Raw genomic sequence first — 27,070 nt, 5'->3', positions numbered from 1 at the left:
CTGCAGTTTGTGTTGGCTGTAGACATTCGTTTGTGAATGTTCAAGGCTGGGATTTCCCTTTATCTAAAAAAATCTTCTTGGATAATAATCTTTTTAGTACCTGTCGAAACAAGTTAGAAAAAAGAAATAAGTTCTAGAAACTCTCATACAAAACTGAAACATTTTAGACTCTACAATAAGGAGCAGGCTAATTCAAGGACAGCCGTTCAATTAGCCTTGCGCACGCACACTGTATTAAAAGGAAATATATCAATTTAGCCTTTCCTCTCTACTCCAGGCCTAGGGGCCTCCCTGTTCCTAAGCGTGGCTCCCTCTGCTGCTGCCATCCCTAGGTGTGGGAGGTGGAGCAAGGAGGGGGAAGGTAGTGGCGGAACCAGGATTGAGTTGAACCCCGGTCCAAGTTTTAAATATAATTATGACAAAAACCAGATGTCGACAAACTCATAGTTCAAAAGATACACGAGAACATAATGAAAGTTCAAAAGATACACGAGAACATAATGGAAAGATAGAAAACATACAACAAGTGTCATCACGAAGTAGTATATTTATTCTTCTTCAGCAATTTTTTGGGCCGAACCCCGGGCCATGGCACGGGTGGCCCGGGGTGTACATCCACCACTGGGGGAAGGGGTGGAGCGGCCGCCGGGGAGGGGTGGAAAGCAGGGGCAGCGGCCAGGGTGGTGGTCCAAGTGGCGAAGGTTAGGATTTAGGTTTTTGAGGCTCCAATAGCCATCGGGGGAGACCTTGCAGTGGTGGCGGTTTGGCCTGCGGCAAAGGGGAGACGGTGCAGGAGCGCCGTCAGCCGGCCGCGGCCCAACATCCTATGGGTGGTGGCTGGCGGTGGAGGCGACAAGAAGGTCGGGAAGAGTGGATGGGCGGTGGGGTGTTGGGCTGGTGGCGCGGCGGCGAGAGCCGCCGGGCGGGACGGAGGAAGAAGATGGGAGGGGGTGCATCTGCGACTAGATGAGTTCCAACCGCAGCTGCGAGTGCGACGAATAGACGAAGGGGCAGAGGGGACTTCTTGAGCGAGATGTGCTAGCAGGGTTAAAATGGTGAATAGACCATCAGCTTGACATCAAAAGTGTGTAGCCGTGAAACTTTAAAAGGTTTGTAACGGTGATGGCACACAAGGGATGTAAAACTACAACCAATGGAAACGAAGGGAACATATAATTTTTGATGGCATATAAGGGATGGGTATAATTTTTTATGGCATAAAAGGAATTTTCTCAACAAACATAGCTATCAGATATGCAATTAAAATTTGAGTTTGATGACTGGTTTAAGAACTTAAGCTTTTTAAATTTTGAAATTTCTTCCATATGCTAACATATGTGATAAAATTCCCCCACTCCAGCAGCTATTATTGATACATGGGCGGCTTGTAGGTATGTATATCTAAGTTACCAACCTTTACCATTGTAAAAAATAGCCTAAATAGCCCACAAATTTCCATCTGAATACCCACAAATGTGGTTATGAAAAATAGTCTAAATTATCTACGTTAGTATCGTTATTAAAAGTAAACTAAAGTAGGCCCCTATATCTGCATGTAAATTATCTACATATGTTACTATTGAAATTTCTCAACTTCGCTTACGTATGCTTCTAGGTTATTACTCATTTCTACCATTGTTAATATAGACATACATACATGACGCCTGTAACTATGCAGCACACCATGTAAACATATACGGAGTATACCTACGCGTTTCGATATTGTTTTAGAAGAGACATAAATTAAGTTTTTACCAAATCAGAGCGTCAAACATAAATTGTACCAAATCATACATGTATATGTTCAGCAATATTTTTGAAAATTAAGTCAAACATAAATTTTATCAAATCAAACATGTATGTAGACGCTCTACCATTATGCAGTTATGATTTGGTACAAACTCAGGGCCCACATAATGATTTTTTACTGTTCAGCATCTCTATTTTTTCCTACATGCATGTGTCTAGTGTCTACTCCCATGGTTACTGTAGAGCCTCCAACTAATTCATACTTAAATGAACAATCAGTTCCCTCTCTTTGACACTATGCGCGCAGACCGGCACCCTAAAGAGCATGAGATCCTTGCCGCGCATGACACTCCGGGCTCTCCTACAGGAGTTGTTGGAGTTGATTAGTTTGCCCTGTTGTCCGGAGAGTATATCTTTTTATTTCTCGTTCTCTCCTGTTTATTATGAAAATAATTGAGCAGTTCTTCTGTGGGATAGGTATGGAGGCACCAATGAACCGCCCATAAATCAAACCAGATCATCAAAAGCTCATAACTTTTTGTGCCATAAACACTAGCTCACTTTGGTAATATAATGATACTGCAATGCAAGTATAAATTAGAAAGCTCTCCGATGTTCTAATGATTTAAACATTTTTATATTTCTAATACCGAAGGACTGAAAAATTGACCTCGTGATAAGACGTCTGGAAAAGAGGCTAAAAACAGTGACCACAACATTCAGCTCTTTTAAGTAAATAAATCAAATTGCTGGGCTTGTAGTAACCAAAGTAATGCTTACTCCTAACCGTCAAAAATTCAGAGCAGCATTAGCTAATGTACAGAGGACCGCAGCTCTGCAGGATAGTGCTTAAGGCCATGGACCTCAAACTGCTTAACGAACCAGTCTACATGGCAATTCATCATGCTAAGGAAGACTCTAGAGGTGAAACATGTCTAATCTCCAGACAAGCACCGAAGGCAGTGGCACTCAAAGCCAAATCCGTCAGCAAGAATCTTCTGCCGAGCATTGACATCCATGCTAGTATCGATGTAGCAGATGCGCAGCTCCTCTCCTACAACAGATGCAACATTAACAATTTTAATGGCTTTGGAACCTTTTATTTTTGTTTTTGATGACTGCGTGCAAGGATTGCCATTGTTAACAGAACTACTGTATAGGTATCACTGCATTTCTCCATACCTTCTTCAATGTCACGGAGGGCCTTCAATTTAGCATCCACGTTTTCCAACCAAACTATGTGAGTATTTGGATCTGAGAGTCAATGCAGAGAAGGTAAATATTTGGATTTCGATTCAGAAGGGATAACAGGTTTATGCGGAAAGATACATTTAAGCAAGATTAAAGATTTATATATCAGAGTTGTCAACCTGGAGTTTAAGAGGAATTTTGGACCTCAACAACTAACATAGAGAAACACTGTGCATTTGACAGAAGACAAAGATACAGTGAGATGGAACATAAAGAAATATGGAAAGCTGAGAACTTCCTATTCATACAAACAGATTGAATTTTCTGGAGTTAGAGATCTAAATAGATATGCTTGATATGTGGTCCTCTCCTATCCCTCTAAAGATCAAAAACTTCTTGTGGCTTTTTCATCAAGTCAGAATACAACCCGTAGACCAGCTAACAGAAAAGGAACGGAAGGGGAGCGAATGGTGCATATTATGAGGTGTTGCTGCAAGTGCAGACCATATAATGTTCATCTGCCTAATAGCATGATACGTTTGGTGCATAGACGTGCTCCAATGGCAGAGCTGTCCAATGCATCTATCTGATTTCACTATCAAATTCTCTGACCAGGGTGGAAGCAAAAAGAAAATAACAAAAAAAAAGGAACTATGATCTTGATGGGTTGTGTTTTCTGGACATATTGGCTCACCAGAAACGAGCTGGTGTGCCAAAACAAAGTTATTTCCTCCCCTAACACTTGTGTTCACAGGGTCTTATAGTTTATGCAGTGATGGAGAGCTTTGTGGAAGCATGAAGACCAATGCAAAATAGATGCATTAATGGAGAAAATCAGAAAGAAGCATGAAGAAACAATGGGAGGCTCACAGATAATGGCTAGAGTAGTCGCACTATCTGAGTCTAGAACTCTAGCTGGACCATTTCTTTTCTTTTTTTTTTCTTTTTGATACCTAGAACTGAGTGGTTGTGATTATAGACTATGTTGCCAAAACCGAGGATGTGTAGACTGTAGTCGCTCTTTTGGAGTTAAGGTCGATCTACGCAGGAAAGTTAATTAGTTTGATAAAGATGGTAAGATTTCTGGTTGCTTCTTATAAGAACCAGTTTTTTCTTGGTCTGTAAAACTGGTAACCACAGCAACCTATGCTTTTGCTTTCTTTAAAAAGCAGGGCCAATACCTTCGGTCTTGAAAGGAAAAACAGGTTATATTCAGCAGCTTCAAAATTGCTGCCATTGGATGAAACATTTTACTTATATTTTCACCATAATATTACCCATATAGCCGTATACATAAAAAAATGTAAAAAGTGGCTTTTCACTGATAATAGTTTAGCAAAGACATCTGCTATTGGATGCTATAGACCACTGATATAGTAAAGAGATGTTAAACAGTACAGTCAACAAGCACTATACTACCAAAAAAGGGCAGCGACAAATCCTAAAATTTGGTTTGGCAGCCTATCGACTGAATCGCTGTTAGCAAAACAAAATCATAATAAGAATATGATAGATATTGCACTTATTCCAAAATGAGTAGGAGAAGAGCATACCACAGTCATGGTTATAGAACGAGGGAAGCATATAAACTGCATTGCCAACAGATGCATCACATGATACAGAGGCTGCTGCTGAGGATAGAAGATCCTCATATGAGCTTGCAACCAGTTCAATGCGAAATGCATTTATGCGTATCCTTGCCAAAGTGGGGTGCTAAAGCGTGTTGATAAGGTAAAGAGGGGTAGAGGTAGACCTAAACTGATTTGGGAGGAGTCGGTTAAGAGAGACCTTAAAGATTGGGATATCTCTGAGGAGTTAGCTTTGGATAGGAGCGCTTGGAGACTAGCTATCAATGTGCCTGAACCATGACCTTTGTGTCTTTTGGGTTTCATCTCTAGCCTACCCCAACTCGCTTGGGACAAAAGGCTATGTTGTTGTTGTTGTTGTTGTTGATTACAGGAAAACCAAATTTGAAACGGATTGAGAGAAACCATATGGAGAAAACCAAAAATTATGAACACTTGGTTGTAAACATTCATGACACTACAGAAGGAAGTAAAATAAGATTCAAGGATACAGCTTGTGACTTCTTCCTGAAACCCAGCTTTCCTAAAAGTGGACTCCAACAACTCGAACTCCTCCTCCATCTGTAATATTCCATTGCTTCGATAATCATACGACCAAATAACAATGTAGATTAAGACCAAGTGAATTTTATGTGATTATGGTGCAATGAAAATTATTAACCGACAATGAGGTGGGGATGATGGAAGCTAAGCAGCCACTACCTCGATGAGCGTCCCCTGGTGCAAGCGGGCTGGCTGAAGTATGTTAAGACAATCCGCATTAGCAGCTCCTGATATTACCATGCAAGCAAGCCGCTTGGCCATGTATGGATATTTCAGACCACGTGAACTTCAGAACAAAAAACACAAAATGAAGTCATGAGGTGCAGATCTGCAGAAATATGAAAGGTAGAGTAACAGCATACCTGCAGTGATCATCGAATGAAGACCAATCCGCGTTCTTATCAACATCATGGAACCCCTAAATTGTTGGACATCACACATCTTTTTAGCAAAATGAAGCCTCAATTGCTTCCATAAGAACACAATAACAACAACAACAACAACAACAACAACATAGCCTTTTTTTCCCAAGCAAGTTGGGGTAGGCTATAGATGAAACCCAGCGGCGGATGCACAGGGGGGGCTGGGGGGGGGCTCCAGCCCCCCTAAAGCAAATAATTACACTCAAAATACTGTAGCAAAAACATTAATTCACCATTAAAAATCCATCTCAATCTCTAACTCCATTGATTCAGCCCCCCTAATCCGCAATCCTACCTGCGCCACTGATGAAACCCAAAAGAAACGAAGGTCATGGTTCAAGCCCATTGATAGCTAGTTTCCCAGCGCTCCTATCTAATTGCTTCCATAAGAACATTGTTCCTTTTTTTTCCTTTGAGGAGTGAGTAAGGCAAAAAAGCAGTGCTATTGAATCTTTCTGACATGTAAAGCAATACCAACATGTATCATTCAATGATCCACAAGAATAAGCTAGAACCTGCATCGCATTTCTACAAACCACAACACCTAACTAGAAATACACACTGCCTAGTGCATGAACACACTATTACAATAAGAACTACTGAATGTAAAACACTTGTAGACAGAACAGATTGCACTCGCCACTAACAACTAGGCGAAGAGGCCAGAGTAAACATCATAAGTTTATGCACCGAGACGAACCACACGCAACTATGCAAGAATCACTAAGGAAATGGGCGGAAAATCATCACCTTGGCCTGCTCCCTGCAAGCGTCGCTGCAGAAGTAGTAGCCCCCGCTCGAGACACGCCCCTCCCCGGGCTTCCTCCTGAGGCAGCTGTAGCACACCTGAGCCCAGAACAAGTCAAGTTAATTCCAAGGGCAGTGAGGGACAATGGGCGGGGAGGAGCGGTCACCTCGTGGAGCAGCGATGGAGAGGGGTGGCAGACGAGGGGCTGCGCGGAGTGGAGTAGCTCGCCGGCGGGGACCGGGCGGGTGGCGAAGACGCCGCGGCCGGCGGACTCCGCCAGGTCCACGCGGATCGGCGGCGGGCCGCGGGCGGCGGCCGCCGCGGTGGAGAGGAGGCGGCGGCGGAGGAGCATGAACCGTGTGCCGGGAAGAAGATGCAAGAGAGTGTGGCGAAGAGATACGGCCCATCATGGCCGCGCTGAGAAGTGCTAGGAAATTTTAACTGCTAATTACGGTACTAAATAAAACTCATTTACAAAATCAACTCTAGAATCTCTACGCTATGAACTCCGAAGAATTTAATGAGGCATTTGACCGCTGATTAGATGATGGTTATTGTAGCATCACTGTATCCAATCATCGATTAATTACTTCCCGGGTCAGGGTCATCGCCTGTCCGGAGTTGGATCCGATCCCTCTCTTTCTCACATCGGCGGCGATCGCCGGCGGTCACGAGTGTGACAAGTGGTATCAGATTCAGAAGTCCTCAGTACGCCTCTGCTATCTCCTCCCCGTGATCCCGTGTTGGTTGATTTGCCTCCTCGGCGACATCAGCCCGCTCCGCCGCGATTCACTCCGAATCTGGCGTACTCGCATATCGACAGTTAGCCGGACAGCGCCGTCGACCACATATTTTCTGCACCGCTTAGGTCCTTAGCTGCGGGATCTGGCCTTGTTCTACGAGTTCCTATGCTCCCGGCTCGACCTCTCACCGCTGAGAAAGAGGATCTGCTACACCAGGCGCGGCGTCGAACACTTCGACGTCTGCTCGTGGGTTCCGGTGCTCGACTACAACATTCCGTCGGTTTGCTGCCGCGATTCGCGCCTCTCTAGGTAATCTCAAGTCAAATCTGCGTCTCTTACTTCCGGAGTAGTCACCACGGCGCCCCCTAAGCCTTCTGCCCAAACCCAAATCCTACACACCTACATGGAGGAGCGTGCTAGATTTGATGACGCCCATTGGGATAGTGTTATGGATAGTCTGGATGTGTTGTTCGCCAAGGTCGGTGCTGTCGAGCACCGTCAGCAGCACATGGAAACCCAATTTGATGTCTCCACTAAGTTGATGGAACAGATGTTACTGGATCAACAAATCCTGGCCAAACAAATGGAAATCACTGGTAACGCCGTGGCCCAATTGACCTTACACCAGATGAGAACTCGCCAAGAGCGACCACCAAGTCCAGCATCTAGTGAGAGCACTGAGGATGCAGGGTTAACACAGCATAGGCACCACCCATCAGGGACTACAGGACCAGGCGCAAGTAGGGCTGATGTACCTCCACACCGAGCATCTCACAGAGACAAGGGTGGCACATTCGACCATAACCATCGGAGAACATTCATGCCTAAGATGCAGTTCCCTAGTTTTGAGGGGATTAATCCCGGTATCTGGAAAGATAAGTGTGAGGATTATTTCAAGCTGTTCAATCTGCCTGAAACAATGTGGCCAACCATTGCAACCATGCACATGGAGGAGAAAGCTGCTAAGTGGCTGAAGGTTTACAAGTTGCAGTCTGGTTTGGGAGATTGGACAACCTTCATTGCAGCAGTAGAGAAGAAGTTTGAGTCCAATGATTACAGAGAATCACTGAAACAGTTGCTAGATTTACAGCAACACTCTACCTTGGATGACTACATATCCAATTTTGAGGATCTCCAATATCAGTTGACTATGCACAATAGTGCTCTGGGAGAGATGTTCTTTACTGCACAGTTCCTGAAGGGATTGAAACCTGAACTCAGTAATGTGGTACAATCTCAGGTGCCTGAAACAGTGGAGAGAGCTATGCTATTAGTCAAAATTCAGCAACAGATAGTGGATAAAAGCAAAACTAGATGGGGGTAGAAGTGAAGGCAAGGTAAAGACCAGTACTCCTACTTTGAAACAAGATCAGAAAGGGGGAGCTCATACTAGTCCTTTGTGAAAGGAAAGGCAAACTAGAGACTATTTAAAAGCCAATGGGTTATGTTTTTACTGCAGTGAGCCATTTGATGCAAATCATCTCAAGTCTTGTACAAAAAGACCTCAACCTCAACTTAATGCTTTGGCTTTGAATGATTTGAATGTGGTACTGACAGAAGAAGTGCTTAACCAACTTGCTGTTGAAGATGCTTTAGCTTCTGATTTCTGTCAGTTATCCTTAAATGCTTTGGCAGGAACAGAACAAGGGTAGCCCATGAAGCTGAGGGCTCTGGTTCAAAACAAGGTTCTATTGATTCTAGTGGACAGTGGCAGCTCTCATAGTTTTATCAGTAAAGCTTTTGTTCAAATGCTGGGTATCTCCACTGTGCCAATGTCTCCACGGCAAGTAAGGTTAGAAAATGGGGATTGTGTGATCACTGATGAGTGAGTTCCAAATTTTGAGTGGTGGTGCAATGGCCATACAATCACTACTGCTATGAAAGTATTAGACATGCCTGCCTATGATGCCATTTTGGGCTATGACTGGCTCCAACAGAATAGTCCCATGACATGTGACTGGGCTGCTAAGACCCTGCAATTTCAGTCCAAGGGCAAGTCTGTTCTTCTACAGGGAGTTCAGTCTCCTGCTGCTACCATTAAGGAGATTTCAGTCCAAAAAGTGAGAAAATGGGCCATTGGAAATGATATTTGGGCTATTGCAGTAGTTGAAGCTATTCCCGAGCCTCCTCCCATAGCTCATCAAACAATTGTTCAACAAATTCTGCAGCAGTATCAGGATGTGTTTCAGGATCCCCAACAGTTACCACCTTCTCGTTTCTATGACCATCACATCCCGCTTCTCCCAGGTGCTGCTCCTGTTAATTCCAGACCTTACAAGTACCCTCCCCATCAAAAGGATGAAATAGAAAAAACAAGTTCAACAGTTGCTCACTGCTGGTTTAATTACTAGAAGTTGTAGCCCTTTTGCTAGTTCTGTCTTATTGGTGCTTAAAAAGGATGGGTCCTAGCGTTTCTGTGTGGATTATAGGAAGCTGAATGCAACCACTGTGAAGAACAGATTTTCCATGCCAATCATAGATGAGATTTTGGATGAATTAGCTGGTACCAAGTATTTCACTAAGTTAGATATGAGGTCTAGTTATCATCAGGCCAGGATGAAACTTGAAGATGAATATAAAACGGCTTTCAAGACCCATCAAGGCCACTATCAATTCAAGGTAATGCCATTTGGGCTTACTAATGCACCAGCCACCTTCCAATGCATCATGAATGAGATGTTGGCACCTTTCTTGAGGAAATTTGTTATGGTTTTCTTAGATGATATCTTGATCTATAGCCCTGATTTTGACACACATTTGCACCATTTGCAATTGGTTTTGGAGAAACTGAGAGAACACAAGTTATACATGAAAGCAAGCAAATGTTCTTTTGCTCAGACTCAGCTTGAGTACTTGGGTCACATAATCTCTGATGCTAGTGTGGCTACTGATCCTACAAAAATAGAAGCTATGATCAAATGGCCAGTCCCTGCCACTGTTACTGAGTTAAGAGGGTTCTTAGGCCTCACTGGCTACTATAGGAAGTTTGTCCATCATTATGGCCTTATTGCATATCCTTTGACACAATTATTAAGGAAGAAGCAATTCCAGTGGTTAGCAACAGCCCAAGTGGCTTTTGACCAGCTCAAGCAAGCTATGACTACTACTCCTATACTGGCTTTACCAAATTTTGCAGAGCAGTTCATTATAGAGACTGATGCTTCTGATATTGGGATAGGGGATGTCCTGATGCAACATGGTTAGCCTATGGCTTATTTGAGCAAAGCCCTATCGCAACAGCACAAATCTTTGTCTATTTATGAAAAAGAATTTTTGGCTCTCATTATGGCAGTAGAAAGGTGGAGATCATACCTGCAGCATCAAGAGTTCATCATTCGTACTGATCACAAAAGTCTCACATATTTGACTAAACAAAATTTGCATTCAAACATGCAGAGGAAAGCAATGAATAGACTGATGGGTCTCCAATTCTGAGTGGTGTATAAAAAAGGGACAGATAATACAGCTGCTGATGCATTGTCCCGAGTTGGACATCTCCTTGCTCTCCAAGCTGTGTCCATATTACAACCTACCTGGATCCAAGAATTGCTGAATTCATATGCAACTGATGTTGCTGCCCAACAACTTCTGACTGAGCTGGCTGTTCACAGTCCCAACAGTCAGGGCTTTACCTTGGACAGAGGTCTGATCAGATTCAAAGGCAAGTTATGGGTGGCCAATAACTTTGCCATGCAAACAAAGATAATTGCTGCTTTTCACTCCAGTGCTATAGGAGGTCATTCTGGAGTTCAGGCATCCTACCATCGTATTAAGAGGCTCTTTCATTGGAGGGGTTTGAAACAAGCTGTAGAGGAGTTTGTGAAGCAATGCCAGATTTGTCAGCAAGCAAAACATCTGAATTCCCATCCAGCAGGTCTGCTTCAACCTCTTCCCATTCCTCAGGGGGCTTGGCAGGACCTATCTATGGATTTTGTGGAGGGCCTTCCAAAGTCGGATGGATATAGTGTCATTTTGGTCATGGTGGATAGATTTACAAAATATGCTCACTTCATCCCTCTAAAGCACCCCTACACTGCTGCTATAGTTGCAAGAGCTGTGTTTGACAATGTGATTAAGTTACATGGTTTACCTCAAACCATTGTCTCAGATAGGGATAAGATATTCACCAGTGCAATTTGGAAGGAGTTGTTCAGACTCATGGGTACCCAATTGCTGTTCAGCTCGGCCTATCACCCACAGACCGATGGTCAAACCGAGAGGGTTAACCAGTGCTTGGAGATGTACTTGCGTTGTGTGGTGTATGATGACCCTAAGCAGTGGAAGCAGATGCTGTCACAAGCAGAATACTGGTACAATACCTCTTTCCATACCTCATTAGGGTGTTCTCCCTTTTATGCTCTATATGGATATGACCCCAACAATGGCTATATGCAATCTACTCCTGGTTCTGGGGATTCAGTCCATGAAATGGTGCAGACTATTCAAACTCAAACAAGGGTGTTGAAGGAACATCTGGCCAAGGCCCAAAACAAAATGAAGATGGCTGTTGATAAGAACAGGGTGGATAGAGAATATTAGGTGGGAGAGATGGTACTCCTCAAGTTGCAGCCATATGCTCAGTCCTCTCTAGTAAACAGACCATTCCCTAAGCTGTCCTTTAAGTACTTTGGACTATATAAAATAACACACAGGATTGGCCGGGCAGCATATCAGTTGGATTTGCCGGCCAGTAGTCAACTTCACCCAGTCTTCCATGTGTCCCAACTGAAACCATTTTTGCCTAATTATACACCTGTTTTCTCTGATCTTCCTAAAGTTGCAGAACTGGATGTCAAAGAGCTGTACCCAGAAGCTTTTCTCGAGCGCTGGTTGGTCAAGAAGGGCAACAAAGGCAGTTCCACAGGCGTTGATCCGATGGGCGAAGCTTCCAGCACACATGGCTACGTGGGAAGATTGGTATGTCCTCCAGGAGAGTTTTTCAGGCGTGATGTCTGACGATCAAGCAACTTCTTGAGCAGCGGGAAATGTCATGCCGGCTGACGCGTCAAGACAGTGAAGTCGGCGTCGACGGTGTTTACGCTTTGTAATGTCGTTAACGTATTCTTAGTGTTATCTCGCTGGCCGGTGGGCTCAGCTTTTGTGTAACCCGAACTCGGGATAAAGCGGACGGGAGGAACCGGATGAACACTATTGTGTATCTGAAAACAAAAAATAGAAACTCCTCCAGGGTCAGGGTCATCGCCTGCCCGGAGTTGGATCCGATACCTCTCGTTCTCTCACATCGGCAGCAATCGCCGGCGGTCACGATTGTGACACACCGGCCACGGGAGAGATGCATCGGGGGAGAGGGAGAGAGACGAGAGATGCGTCGGGGAGAGAGACACGAGAACAATGTGTTTGGGGGTGGATGGGGCAGATGCTCCGGGGGGAAATGGAAAAGGTAAAAAATACGGCTGGGAAATGGGTGGCGGGTTATTATAATTAAAAATGTAATAGCCTATTCATACGTGTCAATCCATAATTTCATTCTTTATAATTATGATTTCAGTATTTTCAGATTTTACTAGCTAAGTGATAATTCTGCATAATTTCAAACCCATCATTGTCCAGTCGACTAGTCAATGGCACATGGCACACTAAAACTCAAAAGACTGTGAAAGGGCCCGGAGGCTAATGGTTACAAGAGTCTCGGTAGCATCTGAGGTCCTGGATTTGACTCCTCCTGAGAGAGAGAATGTTTTGAAATTTAACGGTGTTGTGCATTCAGTGGTAGGCGACATTCCCGTCAACAGCGAGGCGCCTATGGTGACTTCGTCAGTCTTGAGAATTTGCCAGCTCAGTCTTCGAAGATGCTCATAGGGATATGATTTACCTATGTGTGTTCATAGAGATGGTTCTGGAATTTAACGGTGTTGTGCATTCAGTGGTAGGCGACATTTCCGTCGACAGCGAGGTGCCTATGGTGACTTCGTCAATCTTGAGAATTTGCCGGCTCGGTCTTCGAAGATGCTCATAGGGATATAATTTACCTATGTGTGTTTATAGAGATATGAGTGTATGCTTTGTGGGTGTCTCAGTTGTACTGTGTAATCTAAAAAAAACTCTTTAAAAATAAAAATAGAGATAATTAATATTTTTAGTACAAGAAGAGAAGAAAAGAAAGGAGGTATATATTTCTATGCGTATGTAATTGGAAACTCATGTAGCATCGGGAATTTCAATGGATTCTAGTTTGGGTGACAGGTATGAAAATTCCATAAATGGAATTTGCCAGTTCTGATCATTAGTTAGTTCTATATCCATATTCAAGAGATACGCCTTTACAAAAGTAATCAAGGCTTGCTAATGTTAGTATAAATAGAGGTGAACTCTATGGTCACACCGAGGCTTCTTTCTTCCATCCTTGACGACTCTTTCTGATAGGCCCATCAGGAGTAAATATACCCCAAGCCTGCGATACGTAATGGCGATACTACTAATGTTCAACGTGCTCCACTACTAAGGCTGACTTCAACAGAGAAGTCAAACACATATATGCATTTCGGAGCTGTACTGTGCATTACCGATTCCTCTTCTAACAGATGATGCAAATGAGCATGCATTTTGACTCACCTCTCTAATGACTCACCTCTCTCCTCCTATGCTTTTGATGGAGGGGTCTGTTTTCTTCTCTTTGCCCGAGATGCATTTGCTGTTGGAGATGGAGTCGTGAGAAGGAAAGGCAAAATACCGTATAAGTGAGGCAAAGTTTAATTTGCTTATTAAAAATGCACATTGTTGTTGGAGTCGGTCTAAGTAAACTGTTTGTAGGGGCAATTGAAAACAAATTCTTTAGGGTGGGGCGGGTAGATGCGGTACCCGCCTCGGCTTTTCATAGCTAAAAGTGTGTTTTGCAGGGCAGTAATGCATCCTGAAAATCTATTTTTTAGGTGCGGGCTATATCCTCATCCTCCTTTAGAATTGGATTTTTAGGGGTAGGTAAGGATATGAGTCGCCCCTACATATTGAATAAAAAATAAAAAATCATCCAGCAGCAGTTGAGTAGCAGCTGCTCACCGTGCTGTTCCGCGCTCGCCGCGCCACACCCCACAGCGCCCGCAACGCCGCGCCTGCCACACAACGCCCACTGTGCGCACCGCTCCCACACCGTGCCCTATCGTCGCTTCTTAGCGACCAATTTTAAGTATCAATTTGATTAGAAAATTTTTAGAGTCTAAATATTTCATATGCATTTTTATCCTAAATAAAGTAGAAATCTATGCACCCAGAAACTATATAAAGTTGGAAAAAGAACTAAAGTGCAGATTGTGAGGGTCTTATGATTGTAGGAGGCCACGGCATGCACTCGCGTCGTGGCTCCACCGCCGTGCGCCCGCCCAGCCGCCGACACCATAGGATGCCCGAAGATGAGGCGGCGAGGGAGCAGGAGAGAGATGACTGGGAGATAGAGACTGAGAGAGAGAGGTGGGCAGAACCTGGCGTGAGGATAGAGATAAGGCAGAGAGAGCGCCGGAGAGATGATGCTGGTGGCCCGATGATTTGCCAGCACTTGATTCAGCTAATAGCTTTGCAGCTTGCTTATCTCGGGGATCCCCACCACTTAAGAAGTCCCAGCTCCACTTCCAAGGGTGGCTGACAGGTTCACCCGCCTAAAAATCATTTGTAAGGACGGATCAATGCCCCCACCTATCCCTAAAATAATTTTTTTATTCTAAAATTTTGTTTAAATGAAAACATGAGGCGAAACCTATGAAAAAATAAAATTTTTACCATAAGACTATTGTGACATGTAAAATCTAAAAATAGATCAAAACCATATTTCAGTGTATATAATCGTTAAGAGTGTGAAACCATATTATATAACTAATTCACTATTCTCTCTCATACAACTCAAGGCACACTTTATGGTTTCCACACTCATAATTACTTTATGTTTTTAATATTTTTCTAGTTTTACAGATCACAATGGGTTTATAGTAAAAATTTCACTTTCTTTGTGTTCTGCTATTTTTTTGAATTAAATGAATTCTTGAAATAAATTTGAAAATTATTTGTAGGGGCGGGTGAGTATTTTAGAGTCGGTCAACCCCTAACCCGCCACTAAAATATTTTTCTATTTTATCCGAAAATTCATTTAATTGTTTACATATAGCATAACAAATAAAAAAGTGAAAATTCTACACTATGGTTATTGTGAACTATAGAAACACAAAATTCTACACTATGATTATTCCCGAATTAGCACTCATCTGTCAAAAAGAAACTTTAAACATATTTTATTTATACTTCTAAATGGTAAATTTCTTTTGACATGATAGAGGCTAAAAAAGCTGCAGAAAACCAACAGGGTCATAGATCTTCTCAAATCTGATCGTGGTGGCCCTCCTCTCTTCTCTCCACGTCTCTGCTTCACTAGATCTCCCCGTCGCACCACTACCGATGCTAGCTTGCCCTCGATCAATCTACATCGATTTCCGGCCACACGTAAGCACTCTCTGGGTAGACCCGGCCCCATTGATTATTAGTCTATGCGGGGTGTATTGTAGAAACACTTTGAATTGTCTTTGTTTGATGGATAGAAGAGATGAATGTGATTTGACAAGTCAATGAGGCATTTTGTCTACCATTTTGTTCACTTTTTTTAATTCCTTTATAGACGATACGTGAAAGCATGTTTGAGGTATTCATCAACCATATCTCTTGAAAAAGGTTTAGCAAGATGCTAAATATTTGTCTTCCTGATAAGATTCATGATATAGAATCTATATTATAGATGCATGCATGTGTATTATGTGAATATGTACTAATGAACACAAAAATTTCAGCAGGACGTCCTCTTCAGCGTCTGGAGGCCAGAAGTGTTATACCTGCAGCTATCAACTTGACAACATTAACTAGAGCATGACGCGTGCTTTCGCGCGCGGACTTGAAAGACGGGCATCACTTTGTGAACAATCTAGGCATCAATCCGGTTATTAGAAGCGTGGTTAAGAGGTAGAGCAGGTAATGATGCTAGGAGACATGCCATGTGCAAAGAGAATTGGAAGAGTATAGTACATAAGAAATTAAGCATGAAGTACAGAATCATTCTAAAGTAGTTTTATCTGTCACACATTTTACAATACTAAGAGAACAGCGAAAATAAAGGGATTAGATGGCCGCATTGGATGTACAGAGAACATCTATAATGAACAGCGATGGTGGCAAAAGAAGAACATGGATAATAGAGCAGCTGCTGTGGTGCAGTTCAAAATCCAGGGATTCTTCAGGTGCTATAATGAACACCGCTGTGGCAAAAGGAAAAATGCAGGTTGCCATACTACCTGTCCAGCATGGGAAAAATAATTCTCGCCAGACAACTTCATGGGAGTGGTTTGGTAGAAATTATAGCAGGTCCTAGCAAGCTATGACATGAATGGAAAGGGAAAAAAAAGAGAAGTTCGATCAGCAAGCAGAAAAGCATATTTGATCTCAAAGTAAAATGCAAAGACTTGAAAACTTCAGTATCAAACGAGGATTGCCTAGAGTGTTTACCTCTTTTGCAAGATTCATAATTTGCTCAGATTTTTCCGGACCATAACCAGAGGCTCCTAATGCCAGCATACCAGAAGCAAAGCAAGCAAGTTCATCCATCTGTGTTAGCCGCAAACAGAACTTGTCAGAACTTTTGAGAATGCGAGATAAGCTTTAGCAAGCGGCCTGCCAAGTCATGGTAGGGATACTTTACCTTGTCAGACAATGAGCCACTATTCTTTTCACAAATATAATGATAATTAGATGGGGTAGTTTTCTTGGTTAAACTTATTAGACCTTCCATTGATGTCTCCCACATTTGTTTGAATTAAAAAATATGAATGGAATTGGTATCCATGTTAGAATGAAGAGACTGCAGATGTTATTTGACAAACTGTGGTATGGGCTACTAAATAAGACGTCATTAACCTAGGGGCAATGATTGCTTAGTGGATGTATACAATCTGGCCTTTTCAGGTAAGTGTGAGGTGGAACAGGTAGGTAAAATGGGTGACCTATATAGGTGCGAGAGGCTTATGCGTCTGTTTGGTTCATGTACTAGTTTGGTCAGGCTTAGATCGTAAGCCAGGCTAGTACAATACAACTACATCATGTTTGGTTGCATGTATCTACTAAGTCTGTATAGAATCGTTCTTGTTTGGTTGCACGCATTGCTCTGGGTAAAATCACCTTCTCTTTTCAAGGGTAAGCTTACAGCACTCCTTCCACAAATGCCACACTGCCACAGCAGTCAGGCTCGCCGGTCCAATGGCCGCCAGCTCTGGCAACCGTCCATCTAATGAGCGAAGGAGGCGCCGGCGGTGAATGAGCACAGCCGTTTCTGCAAGCATGCTATGGGCTCTCTGGCGGTGTAGTCTGGGAAGCATAAAAGGAATAAGAATGAACAAGAAAAAAAAAGGAAAAAAGGGCTTCTGATTGCCCTTCTCTTTAAGATCAAAATCAAATCAAACAAATCACCAAGTAATGTTGACCGTTTATTTCCCCGGCAAGATCTTGAGGTGCGTCGCCCATGAATCAGATCGAATTAGGCAAGAGAAAGGTGATTTGAAGTTCTGATTCATGGAATTTCTTTGTGTCGCCATTGCCTCATCTAAGTTCAGCTAAGGCTGGGGCAACCGGCCGCCATGGGGCCTGAGCCTGCAGCGCACTGAAGGCCGTCGTGGGCTATGCATCGCCACCGGTCACGCAGGCGAGCTTTGCGGGGCGGGCGAGCTCCGACTTGCCGGGAGCGCATCCATCATGTGACTGGCCATGCGTGCAGGAGAACTGAGGTCTGGCGTGGTTCCACGCGGGTGCTCCGATGGCCGCATGCGCTCGCCGGAGGCCAGAGGCGGAGACGAAAGGGATGCAGTGGGCGGAGGTGAGGGAAAGGCCGCGGCAGTGACTGACAAGGGAGGTGAGTGGATAGTGGAGTTCACGGGTGGCGCAGACGGAGCCTGGCTTAGCTAGTGCGGCCGAATTTCACGTACTAGCTATGCCAGGCCAGCGGGCCCTCTTTGCATTGCTAGAGCCTGGCTAACTGTGCAGCCATCCAAACAAGTCCAACTTGTATTACTGAAGCCTGGTTAGGGTCTAATGCAGGTAACCAAATGCACCCTATGTGGCTAACGTGATCCAGATTGATGATTCAGTAGACAAATCTCCTCTTTAGGTACAGCCTACTGCGTGATTCCTGGAAGGGAAAGAAAACTTTCAGAATTTTTTTTGTTTTCAAAATCTTTTGAGTGAACATGGTCATCAGGAAAGAGTGTACATTCAATGCTGCATTGTTCAAGAATATGAGCTATAGTTACATGCACCTAATGTTTCATGGAGTAGCCATAAATCTTTTTCTATTTGGAAATCAAAGTTCCATACAAAGGTACAGGTGATATCTAAGTAGTCATTATATTACCACACGGTGGAGTACTCACTCAATGAAAAGTCGCCAGTTAGGATTGATTATGAGATGAATCAGCATCATGGACCTAACAAAGCAGGTGGACCGTTATTTTCATGGGTTTGGTTAGGAATCATTTCTTCTTTAACTGAGTGAAGTGAAGGATGGCTAATCTACATTTTAATGCTGCAAACCGAATCAATGGAGAAAAATGGAGATACGAGGGAGAACTAAGGAGAACTTACCTCTCTGCATATGGGTTCTTCGATTCTTGTAATCCATTCGGATGGCCTGTCGATGGCACTCGGATTTAGCTGACGAGGAGGAGGCAGGATCCGGACCTTCCCTAGCTTGCGCTGACCTGTCGACGAAGAGTCTCCATCCTCAGTTACCATTGTAGGTGGAAATGGTCGCCGGAAGGGGAAGAATTATTTTGGGTTTCTAGGCGAAGGGGGTTGACTGACCTTGGAGTCCGATGGAAGGGGTCAGAGGGGAAGGAGGAGGAGGAGGAGGAGGAGGGGAAATATGCCCTCTAGTTCAGGTTTATTTTAAGAAATTGAACTGCAAAAAGTTCGGGGGGGGGGTTCGTAAAATTAGTAGACTGCGGGAGTTATTTGATAAATTTGGCGTCGACGGAGTACCGGTCAATTACTGAAAAGTTCAAGGGGTTTTTCATAAAATTGATGGACTTCATAATTATTTTAACAAAGTCTAGGGTTTTTTTACAAAATTCACGGAGTACGGCACGATTACTAAAAGTTCAGGTTTTTTTGTAAAGTAAGGTTGCACAAAGTCCGAGGGGTTTTCCGTTAAATTGGTGGACTCCGTATTCATTTTAACAAAGTTCGGTTATTTGGTAAATTTGGCATCGACGGAGTACCGGTCGATTATTGAAAAGTTCAAGGGGTTTTTCATAAAATTGATGGACTTCATAATTATTTTAACAAAGTCCAGGGTTTTTTTACAAAATTCACAGAGTACGGCACGATTACTAAACGTTCAAGTTTTTTTTAAAGTAAGGTTCCACAAAGTCCGAGGGGTTTTCCGTTAAATTGGTGGACTCCGTATTCATTTTAACAAAGTTCGGGATTTTTTTTGCAAAATTTACGTCCCTACCTATTCCTGACCGTCGGATCGCGATCCGACAGCCGTTATTTTTTTAGCTGACGTGGACGTCGTTCCTGGCCGCGAGTGCGACCAGGTTTCAGTCTTTAAAAGATTGTAGGTGGAAATGGTCGCCGGAAGGGGAAGAATTATTTTGGGTTTCTGGGCGGAGGGGGTTGACTAACCTTGGAGTCCGATGGAAGGGGTCAGAGGGGAAGGAGGAGGAGGAGGAGGAGGCGGAGGAGGAGGGGAGCCGCCGCCGCGCCCGCTCGCCCTAGTCGCTGCCGCGACAAAGAGGCTGCCGCACCAAACTGCCTGACTGTGGGCCCGTGGCACTGGATTTGGATCCACCGTGGCCGGATCTAGCGCCTGGCAGCCCCCATGGCCGGGAGTCGAAGGAGTAGGGAGGCGGGATGCGCGGAGCCGGAGACGGAGGAGCAGGGAGCTTCCCGGTGGCGAGGATGTTGGCGCCCTCGACGACGGCCGTCGTGCTGAACACCCAGCACGACCCGCAAGCGCCCTGCATCTTGATGCCGGTGACGGCGCCCTTCTTGCGCTAGTCGAAGCTGGCCGGCAGGCACGCCACCTCCTCCTCCGACGCCGGCGCGGCAGAAAGCATGCTCCCCGCACGAGCTGCTGGACGCCACCGCCGGCGCGGATGCCCGTGAGGCGCGCCTCGAACTCCTCACGCGTGAGGTCGGAGAAGGACGCGACCTCGTGCCGCGCCGAGGGGTCCAGCGCTGCCACCGGGGTCCTCTGCCTGCCGCGCCGCCAGGAGACGCGGCCGAGGAGGATACAGTCGAGGCTGAGCTCCGCCCGAGGCACCGGCGGGAGCCGCGGTCGAACTCCGCCCACTGTTGACGGTCCTTAAGTCAAAGAAATCAACCGTCAACCTCTGCAGCAATTCATAATATTTCATCACCAAACTTAGATACAGGGCTTTAAATCTCAGTAGTTCCACAAGTTTCGATGAATTGTGATCTCTAGGCACCCACAACTGAAACACGGGAGAAGCCACAAGTGAACACAAGGAGAAATGCACAAAATATATTGATCTGTGTCTCACTTACAATGAAACGGGCGCGCCACACAACATGCACAAGAGGATAAGGACGAGGATCCACATGTCAGCCAGCCAGCAAAAGATAAGATCAAAAGGATGATAGGTGGGGTCGGCCAAACCTGGCCAGCATCCCGTCCAAGTGCACTTCAAGAAGGAGTAGCTGCCAAGGAACCTGATCTCCTTCTATATATGCATTTGGCGGGAACCGACCTCCAAGTAGTATAAAAAGGGCCTCCCTCACCCTCTCTCAACACATTGCAAAGTAGACGCGCTAGTTCGCTGAGCTAGAATAAAGGAGGAGAATGAGGAGTAGTTCGGGGAAGCACCGGGCCTATCAGTGTTCTTCTCCAAGTTGTATGTCTACGGATATTGGCTTCTTTCATAGTAAAGTAAGTTGGTATTTGTTATTTCCTGTTCTTGCATAGTACTTACTTTTGAGTGAGATCAGTTCTCTTACTCACGGCTTTGTCGCTCTGTATTTATACAGAGTGTCGTAGTTTGCTACGGGGTACTAAACGTAGTTAGACTATGGTAGTAATCAGTAGCATAGACGTGGTGTCTAGGCTAAGGGTTACCTTTGTTTGTCTTATATCCCACGGTCTGTGTGGTAGGCTGCAGGTGGTGACAGCCATGTTGGTTCTTTGTAGCTCTCCACGTTCGGATATAGCGTAAAGCCATAGGCCGGAGTCTCCTGACCATTTCAGGGGTAAGCCGGTGCCCGAAGCGAGTATTTTGCCCGAGAGATCGACCTTAACTCATCTCATACTACCTCAGGAATCCTCTCTATCCTTGCCACTTATCTTGGTGTGTTCTTGGACCGACTCTGATGAGGACATGACACCCATGCATACGACCATGATTGGTGCATGGCATCAAGAGAGAGGAGTCCAGCTCATGAAGGAGGTCCGAGGTTGATTCGGTTCGAGTCTTCAAGGTGGAGGCTGTTGGCGCTCCTTAAGTATCCATTTTATCCCCTGTTTAACTTTGATAATGGCATGAATTTGGAGGTACTTCGTTTTTGCAGGTTTTTGACCAATTTTGGAGCATGAAATGGCGAGGCCCACGATCACGCGATGACACGAAGAATGACGAAGGCCAAAGCCCGAATAAAGGATCGAAGGCCATGATGATTAGAGGCCCGTTCATGCATATCCACCCTCCAATGAAGCCCAAAAGACAAAGCCCATAAGATAAGATCAAGATACTTCGGGGCTAAGCAAAGCAAAGAGATATTTAAGGAAGGATTTTCCATCCTATCCTTCTCCTCGAAGAAATCTCGAAGATAACGACGTCTAAAGGGGTGCAATCGTGAAAGACATAAACTCTAGAAGATTCCAGGAGGCTTGGGGAGAAAGTTGAGCACGAGCCGGCGAAGGAAAGTGCCAGGCCGGCCGGCCTAGGCTCATTGGGCCGGCCGGCCCAGGCCTTTTTTAGGTCGGTTCGACCTCCCCTTTGACTGAGGGTTCCCTGAGGCTATTTAAAGACCCCTCCCCAAGGTTCACGCATAGATCAATTCGGGAGACGACGCCAAGGAGTAGAGAAGATAGAGGGACACCTCTCGGAGAGCCGAGGGTCGTGCTAGTTGTCTAGGGTTTGCCCTAGCAGACGTGGGAACCTTGCAAGGAAGACCACGTCGGAGTTCTGGAGCTAGGATCATCAAGATCAAGGTAGGGCCCCGGTTGTGATCTTGTGATGTACTATCATTCATGGTGAAGTTATTTGTGTTTCCGAATGTTTAGCGACCATGTTCTCCTCTTTCGATTTCGTTCTTTTCTTTGGGTTCGCTTCATCCTAGATCTATTATCGAGATAGATCACTTAGCATGATCTTGTAGTCATGGTGGTTAGAGGTTCATGGCGGAACTACCAAAGGGGGTTCGACTTGCTTCAGGGTATCTTGTTGAAAGGGGTGGCGTCGTGACAGGCCGTTGCCACTTAGTAGGTGGGGTATCGAGGGATCGGATTGGAGATTTTGGGGTTAAAGAGGCTTTTCATTGAGATTCACATCTATCTTACTTCACTTTATCTAGCTGGAACTACAACATATGCATGATCTAGGTGATCTAGATTGGTTATCTCTAACTTTCTCTTGCTACCTTCGGTGTTTGTCGTGTTTTTAATAGATTAGATTCGTTTTCACCATCTCACACAAAGGAATCTCTATGCTAGTAGATTGTTTCTTGTTTCTTTGGTTTCGTGGATTGATAAACCTTGGGGGAATACTCTAAGAGAAAAGCTACACGAAACCGTGCGCTTGCGGTATATAAATCGGGGGCGCTAAGGAGCGTCAACAGAGGCCTAAAGAAACTCAAGTTGAGTCCATCTCGGAGTCCAGGAGCAGCCCGCACCAAAATCGAGAGGTACTTGGTTGATAACCAATGGAGAGGTGGTATAACGGTTGTAGGCTTCGAATTCGTGTCTGATTAGAAACCGGATCGCCAATGTCACGTACTCCACCAATCGAATCTACCCTACCTCTCGGAAGATCGGCCACGCCTACATCAAGTGGTATCAAGATTCCTGGTTGTCCGTGAGGTATTATCGTGTCCCCCCCTTTAGATTCGTTTTTGTTCATCACCCATAGCTCACAAAAAGTCCTAAAAAATTTTATTTCCACTTTCCTATAACCCGTTTGTGCCCCACAATTTTTCGGTTCAGTTTGCTTTTCTAAATTTTAGTCCCACGTTGTGTCATTGTGTTGCTTGTTTAAAACGTGTCTTGTGCTAGTGTCATATCACAACCTGAACAGCGATTTATTATTTTTATATCCGGAGTTGTAGACCTCCGATTGACTTGATTCCAGTTGGGTTAGATCAAGATTTTTGTCTAGTTTAATCTGTCAGATCAACTGGAGCTACGAATTTAAAAATACATGTGTTATACTGATGTCGTAGTGTTCTGAACAGAATTGGTGGTTGTTATAGCACTTGTTTTTTTTTGCAGCAGTTCAGATTATAAAAAAAATAAAAGAACAAAAAGCTGAAGGTGCTGAAAAAAAAACAAGAACAAAAGCCGCACCAAAAAAAAGAAAAGAAAAAAAGAAGAATATCTTGGGACTACTTTTCAGTTTTGCAATTCTGAATTGAAAATTTGATATTCCTTGCTACCATATTGTGCCTACCCAAAGCTCCACAAATACTTCTGTCAGCACATGTTCATCTTGCAACTGTTACATTCAAGCTTGACAACAGATTGTACCATCCTGTTGGCTTTGGTAAGAACACTTGTAAGACGGTGATAAGCCGCTTGAGATATTGCAATCCTCTTTCCCACCTTTCCGACCTAGTAGTTGCTAGTTGATAGGGATAATACTTTTGTGTTGTTTTTTGCTATCTTATAACAATGACAGGTTCTTCATATCCACCAACTTATGATGGCATCTGTGCTGATGAGTACATTGAGTGGGAAATTGCAATTGACAACATATTTGCTAATCGCTTTATGTGTCCAAGGAGGAAGGTAAAAAATACAGCCAGTGTTTTGCGACTTTCTGTTTTAACTTGGTGGGAGTGCTTAAGTCCATTAGATAAACTTCAAACTTGGGATGATATGAAAATTATTATGAGATAAACTTTTGCTAGTCCCTCTCAACTTTTGCTAGTCCCTCTCATATAGTTAACTCTTATGATGAGGTGTTTCAGTTAGAGGATCAGTCTATTGTTGTATCTCTTGCTATGACTAACCTTTTGCAGGATTCTGAACAAACGCAAGAGGACAAGGATGATGCGAAACAAAATGAGGAGCTCACAACCTCATTTGCAAATTCAGAACCATCACCTCACAATTCATGCAGTACTCTTGCTGAAAATGAGAGCAAAAGTAATGAGAGGAAAGCTACACTCACAGATGGTGCGACTTCTCTAGATGTGCTGAATTTTTCCACCAATCATGCTTTTATAGAGCAATTGTTAGTCTAACCTTCTCTTGATCTTCCTTTGTCATAAGATGACTTGCTCGATTTTCCTTGTGATAAAGATGATTTGTGTGATAATATTTCTGCTATACATGTTTTAAAACCACCCACTTGTGCTGAAATTAATCATGTTATTCATATTGCTAGCGCAAACGATGAGCTCAAACTATTGTCTTCTTTAAATACTTTGGGTTATATTGAATTTGAGGTTTTCTGTAATCTGAATTGTTTGGAAAATAGACTTGTTTAATATGCTAATTTGCCATGGTTTTCTAGACACACATATCATGCTATTGGAAAATATAACAACAATGGACATTATATGATACATCGAGTCTACATTTGTAGCAATCTGAATTCTCATTTTGTTATGCAAGATTGTGATCAACTTGAGGGCAGCCATAGTATAAATATTATTCCACTTTCCTCTAGTTATGTTTTCATGAAACAAGTTTACTCCCAAGAAGGGGAGCATTGCTGGTCGCCACCTACGCCTGCTAGTGCTGAATTTGTTTGCATTGAATATATTCTAATGGATATACAATCATCTATTCCTGCTTTGTCTTTTGTTGGTACTAATCTTTTGCAGGATGGTGTTGACAAACATTGTGTCTTCCAATCAAGGAGCCTACATGCTTGCTGATATTTCAATGCGAGATGACTCATTCCACAGTTTGAAACATGTTCACACCCCTCTTCATAATAATTTTGGTTCCTTTTGTTTTCGCAACCCCACTCTCCTTTGTTTTGTGTAGAATCACTTTCAAGCACACTCGACGTCGAGGACGGCTTTTCTTCAAGAAGGGGAGGATGATGAGGGCATGACACCCATGCATACGACCATGATTGGTGCATGGCATCAAGAGAGAGGAGTCCAGCAAGGGTGTCCAAGTCATGAAGGAGGCCCGAGGTTGATTCGGTTCGAGTCTCCAAGGTGGAGGCCCAAAGAAACTCAAGTTGAGTCCATCTCGGAGTCTAGGAGCAGCCCGCACCAAAATCGACGCCCAGGCCGCACACAGAGTCCGTTTTGGATGCTCTTTATATGGATGGAAAGATAATTTCAAGGAGCTTCCAATGGCACCAGTTTGAGGCCGAAATTCATTTGAAGTCGACAGAAATAGTCAAAACAAGTAAACATCCAGAATTTGTCAGTCTGCCACGACACAATCTTTTGGGCCGTTCGCCCGTGTATCATCTTGGAGCCCATAGGGGCATTTCCAGAGGGGTCATCCACGACATAAACCTCATATATTAAGTAGTCGACGCCATATTAGGGTGAGGGTTTTGTTTAGATCAAGTTTTCCTTGTGAAACTGAGATTGATTTGTTATAACTGTGGCGACAAGTCCTTTTATAATGATCCAGGGCCCCCGTTCTTGATCTCCTCCACTGTGTCGATTAGTCCTTTGGAATCGAGTTCTTGAACCCCTATTTGATTTTCGCTTCATACACATCTGCAATTTCATATTGCGTGTTTATCCTTTCTTGCTTGTGTTCTTCGATTCGCTTGTAGGAAAGCCTTCTTGGTGAGGTCAATCAAGTTGTACTTGGTTGATAACCAATGGAGTGGTGGTGTAACGGTTGTAGGCTTCGAATTCGTGTCTGATTAGAAGCCGGATCGCCAACGTCACGTACTCCACCAATCGAATCTACCCTACCTCTTGGAAGATCGGGCCGCGCCTACATCAGATCCAGTTAGAAGTTAGTGCACACACGTTCCTTGTGGATTATAATACCCTTGAATACTCACGGGTGAAAGATACAATAGTATCCGTGCGCTTGCGGATTTATTTGTTGTCATTAAAATACCCAACACCCACCGGTGGAGGCCGACCTCCGGCCGCCATGCCGCCGGGAGCCGCGGTAGAGCTCGGCCTCACCGCAGCCAACCACTCGGAGGGCAGTTGTAGGGTGGAGGTTGCGGGACTGGGTGCACTAGGAGAGGGGAGATGGGGTGGATGGGGAACGAGCTAGACTCACACGGACGACACAAAGAAGAAGAAGATGGGGAACCACCTGCGGAGGTCGACGGAGCCGAGGAAGACGAGGCGACAATTGCGCGTGCTTCAAGGATTTGGAAGATGAGCAGCCATGGCGGAAGTCAAAGTATGAAAGCAAGAAAGAGGGGGGAGGAGAAGGGCGAGAGCTTCATGAGCGCTCTGCAGTGGACAACTGACACGGATGAAAACGCATTGTGAAAAGGAGACAACACGGACAGAGGATGGCAGCGAAACGCGGAAGGGACACAGCAGTGAGCGGAGAGCGTATCAGCCTTTGGGGTGAAATCGAACGGACGACAGCTTTGGACAGTGGCGAAGCTAGAGTAAATTAGAGGGGGTGCGCTTGCCTCGTGAGTGCATAAAGTTGAATTATGGGGGGTGGAAATAGAGTGAAAATTTAAGCGTGATCACTTTTTTTTCATTTTTAGGGGGTGCTAATGCACCCCCCTAATGACAATGTGGCTTCGCCCCTGGCTTTGGAGACGACGTGGCCATGCTAGCCACGTGCCTAACTCTTCTCCTTTCATATATAGAAACTAGGTGATTCTCCACACGTTGCTGCGGGATTTGAGAGAATTTTTTAATAAATTTATGAGAGGATGTGCATCTTTTATAGTTGCGGGAAGGGAGCAGAGA

At 44.4% G+C, this 27,070-nt stretch overlaps 2 protein-coding genes across 4 annotated transcripts; both read right to left on the bottom strand.

Annotated features, from left to right (window-relative positions):
• Positions 1 to 2,455: 2,455 nt before the first annotated feature.
• Positions 2,456 to 6,646, bottom strand: LOC120690756 (histone-lysine N-methyltransferase ATXR4-like). Of its 3 annotated transcripts, XM_039973549.1 has the most exons (8): positions 6,406 to 6,645; positions 6,242 to 6,337; positions 5,432 to 5,487; positions 5,229 to 5,355; positions 4,983 to 5,087; positions 4,494 to 4,653; positions 2,932 to 3,003; positions 2,456 to 2,803 (listed from the first exon to the last, which is right to left on the bottom strand). In XM_039973549.1, exons 1-8 carry the CDS (start codon positions 6,589 to 6,591, stop codon positions 2,685 to 2,687), a joined length of 921 nt encoding a protein of 306 aa, XP_039829483.1. In that variant the 5' UTR covers positions 6,592 to 6,645; the 3' UTR covers positions 2,456 to 2,684. The 3 variants fall into 3 exon arrangements, 1 of the variants encoding a protein (XP_039829483.1); XR_005681920.1 differs by having other exon boundaries at positions 4,494 to 5,087; positions 6,406 to 6,646; XR_005681919.1 differs by having other exon boundaries at positions 2,932 to 5,087; positions 6,406 to 6,646.
• Positions 6,647 to 15,972: 9,326 nt separating this feature from the next.
• On the bottom strand, positions 15,973 to 24,464 carry LOC120688964 (WAS/WASL-interacting protein family member 3-like). Its single transcript, XM_039971304.1, has 7 exons — positions 24,441 to 24,464; positions 24,300 to 24,323; positions 24,206 to 24,218; positions 19,646 to 20,326; positions 18,602 to 18,717; positions 16,478 to 16,576; positions 15,973 to 16,347 (listed from the first exon to the last, which is right to left on the bottom strand). Exons 1-7 carry the CDS (start codon positions 24,462 to 24,464, stop codon positions 16,216 to 16,218), a joined length of 1,089 nt encoding a protein of 362 aa, XP_039827238.1. The 3' UTR covers positions 15,973 to 16,215.
• Positions 24,465 to 27,070: the final 2,606 nt, after the last annotated feature.

Source organism: Panicum virgatum, chromosome 9N (assembly GCF_016808335.1).
Source record: "Panicum virgatum strain AP13 chromosome 9N, P.virgatum_v5, whole genome shotgun sequence".
In the NCBI taxonomy this organism is placed as follows: domain Eukaryota; kingdom Viridiplantae; phylum Streptophyta; class Magnoliopsida; order Poales; family Poaceae; genus Panicum; species Panicum virgatum.
The sequence above is the reverse complement of the archived record's forward strand: the minus strand, read 5'-3'. Positions and strand labels throughout refer to the sequence as shown.